The sequence below is a fragment of the Capra hircus genome, unplaced genomic scaffold (assembly GCF_001704415.2).
Source record: "Capra hircus breed San Clemente unplaced genomic scaffold, ASM170441v1, whole genome shotgun sequence".
NCBI lineage: Eukaryota > Metazoa > Chordata > Mammalia > Artiodactyla > Bovidae > Capra > Capra hircus.
Genome location: NW_017189581.1, coordinates 44,522 through 56,773, shown reverse-complemented (window position 1 = coordinate 56,773; position 12,252 = coordinate 44,522). Strand labels below are relative to the sequence as shown.

Here is a 12,252-nt window from a genome sequence, read left to right as displayed (position 1 = left end):
TTTGGTGTATATCAAGACTTATGCAAAATTCAGTAAGGACATAATGTAATAGAGATTTCTGCTAGGTGAGATGATTTGGGGCTTAATAGACAAGTGACAGTAGAAACCACTGTAGCAGAAATTGTTGAGTTGTTAATCCGTGCAGAATAATAGAATGATTGCACCTTATCATATAAAGCTAAATGTAATCCCAATGTTTTTCACTTGATTTTTTAAAAAATATAGCAGTGTCTTTTATTAGTACAGAATATGGACAGAAACAAATATCCATCCTGATATGTATTTGTAACTTTCCTTATTGATATCTGATATCATTTTTGTATATTTAACATACATCCAAATTTTTGATCAGCAAACATTTCTGATTAGTAAATGTGTGTGTGTGCACACACACAAATTTGTGAACTTCTTTTTTTAACCAGCTCTCTTTTATCCTGTCTTTGCCAACTTATGTACTTTTTACATAAATGTGGAAGAGTTAAATAGAAGGAATCTGTAGAATCAGGCAGACCTAAACCTGGATGAGAGTTAACTTTGCCAATTATATTTTAAAATGCATCTCACACACAGACACATACACATGTTAAATAAGAAATGTTCCAAATGTTAACAGTGCACATCTTTGTGTAGTGAGATTATAGATGATTTATTTACTTGATTCCATGCTTTCCTTTAATTTCTTTGTTTTCCACAGTGAGCATGTATAACTTTGATAATTAGAAAAAATGTTATATGCCACTTGATTGTTTGCTAAATTCTCATAGCTAGTCCAATGATGTATTCCCTGTTCTTTTTAATCTTATGTTGCTCACGACATAGAGGGGTGGAATTCACGGGAGAGGGAAGAAGGTCCAAGAGGGAGGAGATACATGTATATGTGTGCATTCTTAGTCTCTCAGTCGTGTCTGATTCTTTGCAACCCTATGAACCATAGCCCACCAGGCTCCTCTGACCATGGAATTCTCCAGGCAAAGATACTGGAGTGCATAGCCATGCCCTTCTCCAGGGGATCTTCTTGACCCAGGAACTTGTGACTCCTGCATTGCAGGCAGACTTTTTAGCATCAGAGCTACCAGGGATATACCTGGTTCATATACCTGGTTCACTTTGTTGTGCAGCAGAAATGAACATAGCATTGTAAAGCAATTATACTCCAATAAAAAAATTAAATAACAGGAAAAACATTTTAACTCTTGCATAGCAAAGATTCACTACAGCAGAACCAAGATTACAGTCTAGAAAATAAATAACGTGTCCCTCTATTCTCTCTTGGGAACAAGAACTACATGAGCACCCTGCAGGTTATGCCACTGTGGTCCCTCAAAGAACTTAGCTTTCCTGATTGTCAAAAAGTAAAAAGACTTTTTTTTTTTTTTTCCCTTCCCAACATTGACAGAATTTCACCTTTCCAAAATTGGGGCATATACAAGAGATTTTTTTTTTTCCTAGCCTTTTGTTGGCAGATCATTGGGAGCTTATCTGTGTTATTTGATGAAATAACAAATGATCTTTGTTTTCTCCCTTTCTTCTTCAGCTGACCTGAATAATGTCAGGTTCTCGGCTTATAGGACTGCGATGAAACTCCGAAGACTGCAGAAGGCCCTTTGCTGTGAGTATTAACCAGTGCTTGAAATACTTGATAGTTACTCTTTGCTTTAAAAAAAAAATGATTGGGGTATTTGCTCTTGAGGAGGGGAGAAATAGCTCTCTCAAGTCTAGTTGTAACATAGAATTCATTTTTTTTTCCAAATCTTTTTGGCTTAGTGTACATCTAGATTGGGGCTTCTCTGATTGCTCAGTTCTAGGGCTTCCCTGATAGCTCAGCTGGTAAAGAATCCACCTGCAGTGTGGGAGACCTGGGCATCTAGATTACTCTGTCACGTTGTTGAGAATCATTCTTGTCACCATTTCTCAGCTACTGATGTTGAATTGATAAGAGGCTGATCATTTTTATTTTCTAATGTATGGCACTGGCATCCAGAATTATCTTTGTGAAACTTGAATTATCTCCCCCATTCCACCTTTATTTCTTCTTAGAAAATGTGTTTAATGTTTGAAGTATTAGCACTCGATTGCCTTAGCCAACCAAAGCACAGAGATGTGTATTGTTTTTTAGCTTGAATGCTAATGTTGAGATCAATGCTGTCATAGAAGAATGATGACAAGGTTGTTTTTCTGCTTTTGCTAAATAGCATGCCTCAGTGGGAAAAAAAATCCCAGAGTGTCATACAACACTCTCGGTTCATTAAAGAGTTTATGTAACTGTTACTAAGTTATTGAGAGCCTATGTATGCTGATGATGTGAGCATGAAATAGGCACAGTCCTTACGCTGATGGAACCCATAGTCTAATGAGGGACACACAGGGTATCCAGAAGTCTACAGACATAGGTAAACATATATAAGATCATCAAGAACCTCTACAATCTGTTTTTTTTTTTTTTAAAAAAAAAGCAATGAGATTGCCTCTATTAAGGCTTTATGGGCACCTGAGAAAAAGTGAAAGGACAATTTGAATGTTCTATATTGAGTCACATGACAGTGGGTGGGGTACCATGAGAACAGCTAGTAGTGGGGGTGAGGTGCTGAGAACATTTGCTTGAAGAGCCACGTGAGTCCAGAAAGGTAACTAGAGTTCAGTCTGGGAGGAGCGTTCTCATCAGAAGGCAGAGCGTGTGTTGAGGCATGGGGTCCAGAGATGCACTCAGGAACTGAAAATGCCACAGCATGATAAAACACAGGAGCTCCAGGAAGGGGCTGTGGTGAAATATTCGGCTGGAGCCAGGCAGACTTTGAAAGGTTTTTACAGTTAAGTTACACAGGGTGGGAAGGAGAGGGTGGGACGAATTGAGAGACTAGTATTGAAACATATACATCACCATATGTAAGCGAAATGGCCAATGGGAATTTGCTGTGTGACACAGGGAGCTCAGACCAGTGCTCTGTGATATCCCAGAGGAGTGGGTTGGGGTGGGAGGTGGGAGGGAGATTCAGGAGGGAGGGGACATATGTATACCTATAGCTGATTCATGTTGATGGATGGCAGAAACCATCACAATATTGTAATGCAATTATCCTCTAATTACAAAAAACTTAAAGAATGTAGAAATCAGTGGGGAGCCATGTAGTGGGCTGGCGTGTTGAGATTGTCATTTAGGAAGATGACTCTGGCTGTGGAATAGAGCCTGAATCAGTGCTGGCGATGGGGGTTGGTGCAGGGAGGTGTGGGGGCATACCCCTGCAGGGGAAGAAACTTGGCATGCAGTTTCCATCCTCTAAACCAGCAGTCTGGTAGCCTGCATTGACAGAGTAGGAATGGAGAAAACTGGGAGGACTTAAGAAATACAAGGTGGAATTGATAGGCCTTAGAGACAAGTTTGACATGCCTGGTGAGGGATCAAGGAAGACACTCAGGTGCTCAACTGAGATGAACAGTGGGCCTGCTGGCAGAGTTGGCCATATACACATAGCTGTGGTGCTCAGGAGAAACAGATGAGCAACATTTAGGAGTTATAAGTGTGCAGATGCCTAGGGAGAGGGAAAGTAACAAGAAAACAATATTTGAGACCAAGAGAGACCCATGTACAGAGGGGACTACAAAGGAACACACACATAGTACCACATACTACGTGGGCAGGAAGAAGGGGCCCACCACCAGGCTCAGATGCTGCTGGAAGCTCAGGAGGAATTGGGCCCAAGTGTCCATTGGGTTGAGCAACAAGGAGGTCCTCAAGAACTTGGGTGAGATTTTATGGGAGATGGTGTGGGAGGTGAAGTGGGCTTAGAAGTCAACAAAAAGTAGGGATGTAGAGAAAGTTGGTTGAGACAATTCTTGGAGAAAGGTTATGAAGGGAAGCGGGGCAGTCATTAGCCGGAAAGGGCGGAGGAGTTAATGGAGGGTACATGCATTTAGACTGAGAGAAGCCTGAGTCTATTTCAATGAGTATTAGAAGATAGAACAAAATGGACATTGTTGACGGAAGAGGAGATAATAAAACATGTGAGTCCTGGGAGGATGGGAGAAGACAACCCAGGGCCCATGAGAAGGAAGGGGACGCCTGTCTTCCAAGGTAGTGAGTAGGGTGAGGAGAGGATGTGAGCAGGGCCAGGTAACTGAGGAGACCTGGGGGAGGCAGGCGAGGGATGCCCGTGGACAGGGCTCCATTTTTGGCATGAAGGTGGAGGAGAGTTCCTGGGCTGCAGTTAACAGCAGAAAGTCAAGGTCATCCTTACCTCTGTGGCCAGGGAGAGGGCTATTTTGGAAAGCAGCATCATGGAGCTCAGCATTGGCCGAGTGTTTTAGGGCTGCACCCATCCTCGAGGGGATTTCTCCAGGAGCTGGATGATTCTGTTCCAGGTGGGCAGAGGCCACCTGGGCAAGAGAAATAAGGATCTGATCAAAAGAGGGGGTAAGTGGTTGGAATGCTGTCTGCTCAGTCCATGTTGGGCAGAAGAAGCTGGGAATTCACGTGGAAGCTGGTAATTAGGAGGTAGTGTGGTCAAGTGGCCAACAAACGCTTCAGGGAGGTAGAGGAAGAGATTGTGTGGAAGTGACTGGAAGGCCAAGAAGTTGTGGTCAGATGGCAGCAAAGCTCAGCAGTTTTTCAGAAGCGGAACAGGTCAGGTGATTGGCTCTAGGACATGACTATTTGCATAGGTGGTAGAGGTAGACCAGATGTCAGTTTCTCTGCAGCTGAAATAGGAGCTTAAGGAATAGAATGGCTAGAGTGACACACGAGTTATGACGGCCAATATTGAAATCACCCCAAATTGGACCCAAACTGGACCAAACTGAACCTAGTTCATGGCGGAGAGCTGCGAACCCTGGCAACTGAAACTGGGAATGAAGGTATCTGACCAGGGGGTCTGCAGAAGCTAGCAGGAAGATGGTCAAGGAGTGTTGTTGGCATGTGATTTTCTGCATGGTGATGGAGAAGACATGGTTTAGAAATAAAATTGTTTGGAAGGAGAGGATAGGCCTGTCCTCTTTATCTTGATCTCTCCAGTGCTCAGCACAAAGCCTGGCACCGAGAAGGGCTTAATCTGTTTTCATGGAATGGATGTGTGGATGAAAGGAGATTTGGGCTTCCATTTCCATATAGGTTAGACTTTGAAGCCGTCACTTTTCAGCTATATAACTGCTATGCCTAAGTGGTTTTTACAGGACTCCCTGGGCCTATGATTCCCGTAGGGACCTGTTGAATGTACCAGAGCTGGAAAGAGGTAATTTGGGGTGGGGGAGTCAGAGGCCGGGTGGATAAAGTCTTCTGCCTCTTTTTCATCTTCTGTCTCTGCCCCATCCCAGAGGTGGTGCCACCCATTGAGAAAGGGATGACTGTGAAATGGCTACTGTAGAGTGCTATGGTGTACAGTCCCGTGAGACCCTAAAAGTTCAGTAGAGATAATATGTTGTGCCAGGTCGTACTATGAAAAAGCCCCCAAATTGACTAGATTGGACCACCCTTTCCATACTACTCCTCTCAGATTTAGGCATTATTCAGTTCTCCTGTCAAACAGTCTTTCCATTCATGAATGTGCCTCATTGTCTGTCATCTCACTGTATGTTAAAACTTCCAATAAACATGGGACAAACGGGGGAATCTGATATTATAAAACATTTTGGCCACAAGTGGTTATGACCTCATAACAAAGTTAAGCTCTGAATGTAGAATGTAAAATTTTGACTTTTCAACTCCTGTGCAACTCTCGGCACTTCCTTTCTCAGCATTACTTTTCTCATTTTTGAAAAAGATTTAGGCACGGCAAAATGAGGGTGTATTTATCTAAATTAAGTGCTGGATTCTCAGGAATGGTAGAAGGGTTCCACGTGGAGTGTGAATACAGAATGAAGAGCTCACCTATCCTTTTATTATTGAAAACATGCATGATTGCATTACTTAACTGTTCAGTAGATTATTTCAGAATTTCCTTTTAATTTTAGATATGCTTTGGTTTCCCTTCCGGCCTTTTCGTCATTTCTATGTCTGTAAAGCCGTGATAAAGAGCTATTGTCTGGGGTCAGAAAACAAAACTTGTCCTGGCTAGCTTTTCCAACCGAAGGTCGTTTCCACTAACTCTTACTTTAATGAAAATTAATGATGTTATCTCAATGATTTCCTGATGCCAGTTAAGAGTTTGAATTACAGATACCTTAGAAAATATGCTATGCTGCTGCCATTAAGCACTTAGTCTTAATATTTTTTCACTGCACTATCAAAGCTTCAATACTGCAGAAACCTGAATACCACAATGTTATCCGCTATAGAGAGTTTGCTGTTTAAGTCTAGAGCGTCATCATTGGTCTATAATGTCCCCAGTTTGTAATCGGTTTAATGTTGCGTGACTCTGTACTGCCTTTCAAGGCATTGTGAATGAAAATTAAACTTGACAGAAAAGCAGAAACAAAGAGAAAATCTGGGTAAGATGGATTTATAAGCCGGTTCCTATGGCTGATAACCCATTGAAAGTTATAAAGAAGATAATCTGAGTTTTTTCTTTCTCCTACTGTGGTTCTCATGACATCCTATAGGTTTGCGGCATCTAAAATTAAAAATATAGCCAACTTCTAAGAGCAGAAATAAAAAAAAGGCACTTAACAAAACCCGTGTATTTAGTTTATTAGTGTGTGGTGGGTTGGAGAGAGCCCAAACCATAGGGCTAAATATACTGCAGTGGATAAATGTGACAGATACTCTGCAAACAAGAAATAGAGAACAATTTGCTTCTGTTCGGCAACTAAATCACACAGTGGAGAAATTTTCTACTGCCTGGAATTGTCTGAATAGAGGCACAATTGCCAGACTCATCCTTCCCACAGGATAGCTTAAAAAGGTGCTCCTTCTGGACCCAGGCACCTCACCTTTGGTGAATGTACAGAAAGGTGGCATCAGATAGGGTTTGGTTGCTAAAAACTGAGAGGACCCACCATGTAACATGGCTTACAAATAAATCTACAGTCTCTACAGTCTCCTGCAGGAAAAGGTTACATACAGGCAACAGTGACAGTCAGGATATGCCTCCATGGCCACTGACTGCCTCACAGCATGAGTACCTGAGAGGCCAGTGTAATTATTTGGTCCCTTTTCTGCAAAAAATCTGTTCCCACATACCATGTATTATTGAGTTGACCAAAAAGTTCATTAGGGTTTTCCCAGAAGATGGTTCAGAGAAACCTGAATGAACTTTTTGGATCAGCCCAATATTGGGGGCTTCCCAGGTAGTTCAGCTGGTAAAGAATCTGCCTGCTATGCAGGAGACCCCGATTCAATTCCTGGGTCAGGGAGTTCCCTTGTAGGAGGGATAGGCTACCCATTCCAGTATTCTTGAGCTTCTCTGGTGGATCAGATGGTAAAGAATCCACCTGCAATGTGGGAAACCTGGGTTCGATCCCTGGGTTGGGAAGATCCCCTGAAGAAGGGCATGACAACCCACTCCAGTGTTCTTGCCTGGAGAATCCCCATGGACAGAGGAGCCTGGCAGGCTATAGTCCAGGGGGTTGCAAAGAGCTGGACATGACTGAGCAACTGAGCACAGCACAATATTTTGGAGGAAGCCAAGGTCTCTGTTGTTTCAGAATTCAAAATATCTCGAGGACAGAGCCAAACTCACTTTCTCTGCTTCCGTGGTTTGATAGTACCAGTGCCCAAGGAAAGGGGATACCCATAATAGGAGCCATCTTGGGCTTCCCTGGTGCCTCAGGCAGTAAAGAATCCACCTACAATGCAAGAGATGCAGGTTTGATCCCTGTGTCTGGAAGATCCCCTGGAGAAGGAGATGGCAACACACTCCAGTATTCTTGCCTGGGAAATCCCATGGACAGAGGAGCCTGGTGGGCTATAGTCAGTCCATGTGCTCACAAAGAGTCAGACACAACTGAGCAACTAACACATGTTCTCTCCCACTGTAGTCCTGCTTGAAATGTGTCCAGCACCAGGAGTTACTAAGGAAAAGAAGGGTGAGTTCTCAGCCACGATACTCATGCTGTTAAGGAGAACCTTGGAGGTTCCACTCTCCAGTTATTGTTGCTTCCATTTCTAGTATCCGTCCTTCTCTTTCCTCCTGGATTTGGAGTCCCTTGATGTGTTCTTTTTGCACTAGGAGATCTCTTCCATCAATTTCTCTTTTCTTACTCAAAGAAAATTCTGCCTGGCCAGGTAGTCCTCTCCCAACTCCTAATTCTCCTCAGGTTCTTTTATTTTAAGGGCCCCCTGCTCTTTGGTCCACTAGATATGTTGCCGCCATGTGGTAGCATCTTCACTATAGCTGGGAAATACAATTCAGAGGCAAAAAATGTTGAGTCTCCCAGGCAGATGTCATAGGGATAGTAGTCACTCCAAAAACGGACCTTGGTTTTGAAATGCCACAGAAATGTCAACAGTCATCCATGGCAAATTGCTGGCTTTTCATCTTAGGCCAGTGACATATAAACTTGCTCTATTAAAGACACAGAGACAAGTGTGCCTGACCACAGTTATGGTGTGACAGTGAACCTGATCGGTGGCCCTGGGATTTACTTGTGTTCCTTGAGTGGAAGACACATGGGGGCAGAACAGCTCTCACTAATGGCTGCCTGAATTAAGTTCTCATGAATATTAAGTATTCATGTGTATAATTACTGCCTCTTATGTATTTCATATACAATAAATACTTTGTACTAAGGTACCTCTGCGCTATTAGGTGTCTCTTCGTCCTTCAGTTCCTTCCTGTCCCTTTCTGTGTTTAACATAAACATGCTGGTCCTTCCATTTTCCCCTAGCACATCTCATAAATCCTACCCATGTCAAACAAACTTCTATACTTGAAACATCTTAAAAGTTTTAACCTATGATTTACAGATTACTTGATTATTTAAAATGGAATTTAAAACTCTCAAAAGTAAATGTATATTCCATCCAGATTATCCGTGTAATCTAGACATTTATGTGGAAGCTTCGATATGAAGCAAATGTATCAGCGATAAATCTGAATGTCTAAGTAACAACAACAAAACAACCAAATTTTTGACTTTTCAATCTCAAGGAAGTAGGCCCACCAAATTCAACCAGATTTTCTTCAATGATCCAAGCATCCCAATTGTCCCTTCGCTCATTTGTAGCTCTCCTCACACACTAATGAGGCCAATAGCTTTTTTTAACCCATATATATTGTGACAGATGGGGTATATAGCATCTAAACTTGCTATCACATACCTTTCTACCTTTTATAATCCTTCATCTTTTGTAATCCTTCATCTTCACAATGAATGACCATGCAGTGTTCATTCAGATGATGAAACATCAGTATTCTCCAGATATGACTGGGTGAATATTCCCACAGGGTGCTTTCCCACAAAGGTGCTTACTGACAGATATATCCTGTGAAACAGACTCCAAAAGACATGATGCAGTCCAGGTCATAGTCAGGACTCCCATCTCTTCACCCAGTGTGTTTGGTAGATTAGCCAGCAGTACTGCTCACGTCTTGGCTCTTTAGAGGGGCATGAGTCATAGCCCAAGGGAGCACTGTTGTTGTTCAGTCATTCAGTCCTGTCCGACTCTTTGTGACCACATGGACTGCAGCATACCAGGCTTCCCTATCCTTCACCGTCTCCCGGAGCTTGCTCAAACTCATGTCCATTGAGTCGGTGATGCCATCCAACCATCTCATCCTCTGTCATCCCCTTCTTCTCCTGCCTTCAGTCTTTCCCAGCCAGGAAGCATATTATTCTCTTATTCTAAGCCTCTTTCTAGGCACCAGCATTGTGTTAGCTTTTCCATTTTTCACACCCATGTGGTGGCTTTCTTCCCTTCAGCAACAATCTTACCTTTCTTCCTTATTGTTACATTTTAATCCAGTCTCTCCACCACCCCACCCCCATCCTCCCCACCCCACAGAGAGTATTTTTCCCTGGGCTCAGCCACTGTGCTCGTCCACATTTAGGTGGTAGCAAAATGAGACATGCCTGGACTTTGCCTTGTCCTTCTTTTCCCACTTTTTGATAAGGGCTCCCACTGGTTCCAAAAAGAAAAAGATGGGGCTGTCCTATCCACTAGGCAACAAAGCATGTGTTGCGTTCAGCCCTAGTTAGGTGAGGTGTGAGAAGAGGGTAGTTCAGCCCATGAGTCCTGTGGAACTCTTGCACTCACCTTCCAGCTAGCGGTCATAGTCTATTCTTTCAGGATATTACCAGCCTTTAAGACTCTCAATTGTAGCCCCAGTCCAGGGACTACTAGTGTTGCATTGAAAAAGAAAATTACAGTAAAGTTCCCCGCTTGAATTATGTTTCTAATTGTAATTGTTTTCACAGATGTAGCCCATTTATCAAAAGTGCTAGTTCCCAAGTTCCTTTGGCTGGAATTCCACCTGTAGTCCAGAGAGGCTGAAATTCAATGGAAGGAGATTCTGAAATTTTAAAGCTTTTGCTCCTCCTACCAAGGAATTTAGTTTCTAGCAAACTAACCATCAGTTTGCCGTCCCCTTCTAATCCATTCTTCTAGCTCCTGGAGTTCAGATTCTACCATTTTCAGATTCCAGTAGAAAGTTGTATTATTGATAACCAATTTCAAAGCCTGTACTACTCCAGACCAAGGGTAGCTTGGCAACCAGCATCAGTGGTTCATTTTCATCCCTTTTATCAGAATCATCTTCTTTTCCTTTGAAAAGAATGCCTTACTTATTTTCAGCTAAGAATGAGTTGGAGCCTTCTAAACCATCTCAGTTCTTGCACTAATTGCTCTGGGCATGACAGTTAAGCTCAAGAGCTGATGAGGACTCAAAATGAGAGTCCTTACAAATCTATAGTTCATTACAGGAGAAAGGAGAAGCCTACCATGTACCAACAACATTGAAATAGGGCCACGTGTCACAACCACAGGGTGGGGTCTGGAGAGGCCAAGTCCGAGCTCCAAGTGCCCTCTCTCTGTCAGGGCCAGAACAGGATGCACATTCTCTCTTGGATCAAGAACCACCAGTGTGAGCACAGAGCACTTTAGAAACCAGGGCTCACCCATCAGAGTCTCAGCCAGGATTGCTTATAACTGCTGGTGCCCTGGATATCTTCTCCCTACATTTGCTGTTGTTCAGTCTCCCAGTCGTGTCTGACTCTTTGCGACCCCGTGGACTGCAGCACGCCAGGCCTCCCTGTCCCTCATTATCTCCTGGGGTTTGCCCAAGTTCATGTTCATTGCATCAGTGATGCTGTCCAGCCATCTCATCCTCTGACACCCTCTTCTTCTGCTGTCAATCTTTCCCAGCATCATGGGCTTTTCCAATGAGTTGTCTGTTTGCATCAGGTGACAAAAATACCAGAGCTTCAGCTTCAGCATCAGTCCTTCAGTGACTATTCAGGGTTGATCTCCCTTAAGATTGACTGGTTTGATCTCCTTGCTGTCCAAGGGACTCTCAGAAGCCTTCTTCAACCCCACAATTCGAAGGCATCAATTCTTTGCCATTCTGCCTTGTCTCCCTACATAGCCAGTCCCAAACGCAGTGGCCTCCATGGGCCTCACTGAGACCAGGTAAAAATGGCTAATGTTACTGCTAGCAGTAAACAACTGTGATAACCTGTAACCCATGGCTACCCATAAACACAGTGAGTCACTTCTTTTCATTGCTTTGATCAAGGCTCATTGTGGGGCTGGTTTTAGCAAAACATACCTTGCCAACCTCAGAGTCTCTGGAATTAACCCTCACAGCAAAGATAACTACATCAAAGCACATTGACTTTCTCGCTAGGCAAAGATTTTTCTGAGAAGTCCTTCAGCCTGAAGGGTAAGCCGCCTGTGGAAAGATGTGATGTCCACAACAGCCTCCTCTTCCCACAGACACCTTCTTCCCAGGCCAGAAAGTCAGCAGACACGTAGGAGTTACCCACCCTGTCTGTGTCTGTACTACTGAGATTACAGGATTGTTGATACATTAACACAGGGTATCCAGGTTGACCCACAGGACGGGCCCAGGGTTGTGTTTGTGTGGGCACCGCCAGACTTACTCAAACCAACATTTTGGTGCTTTTTTTCCTCCCTGTATTATTGCTAGTAGAAAAAGGAGGGTAGTTTTCTTTTATGTACAGTCTGGAATGATTACCTCTGCCACCCACCTTTCTTTTCAGTACATGCCCCCACCTGTTGTGCCATAATACCCAGAGCAAGTCTCCTCTCTGGTCTCAATTTTTCCCAACTGCCAATGCTTCTGAAACGGGCTTTCTAGTTCACAACACTGAGGATTTTGTAAAAGACAAAAAAAAAAAAAAATCCAGCAAAACTCCTCACTTGTG

General features: G+C 43.3%; 1 protein-coding gene across 1 annotated transcript in view; it reads left to right on the top strand.

Moving 5' to 3' along the window:
• Positions 1 to 1,534: 1,534 nt before the first annotated feature.
• LOC108633295 (dystrophin) overlaps positions 1,535 to 12,252 on the top strand; it is a gene marked incomplete at both ends in the record, with an annotated part of 53,067 nt that continues 42,349 nt past the window's right edge. The window contains 1 exon segment of the mRNA XM_018044510.1: positions 1,535 to 1,609. Within this exon segment, the coding sequence (XP_017899999.1) occupies positions 1,535 to 1,609 (75 nt within the window).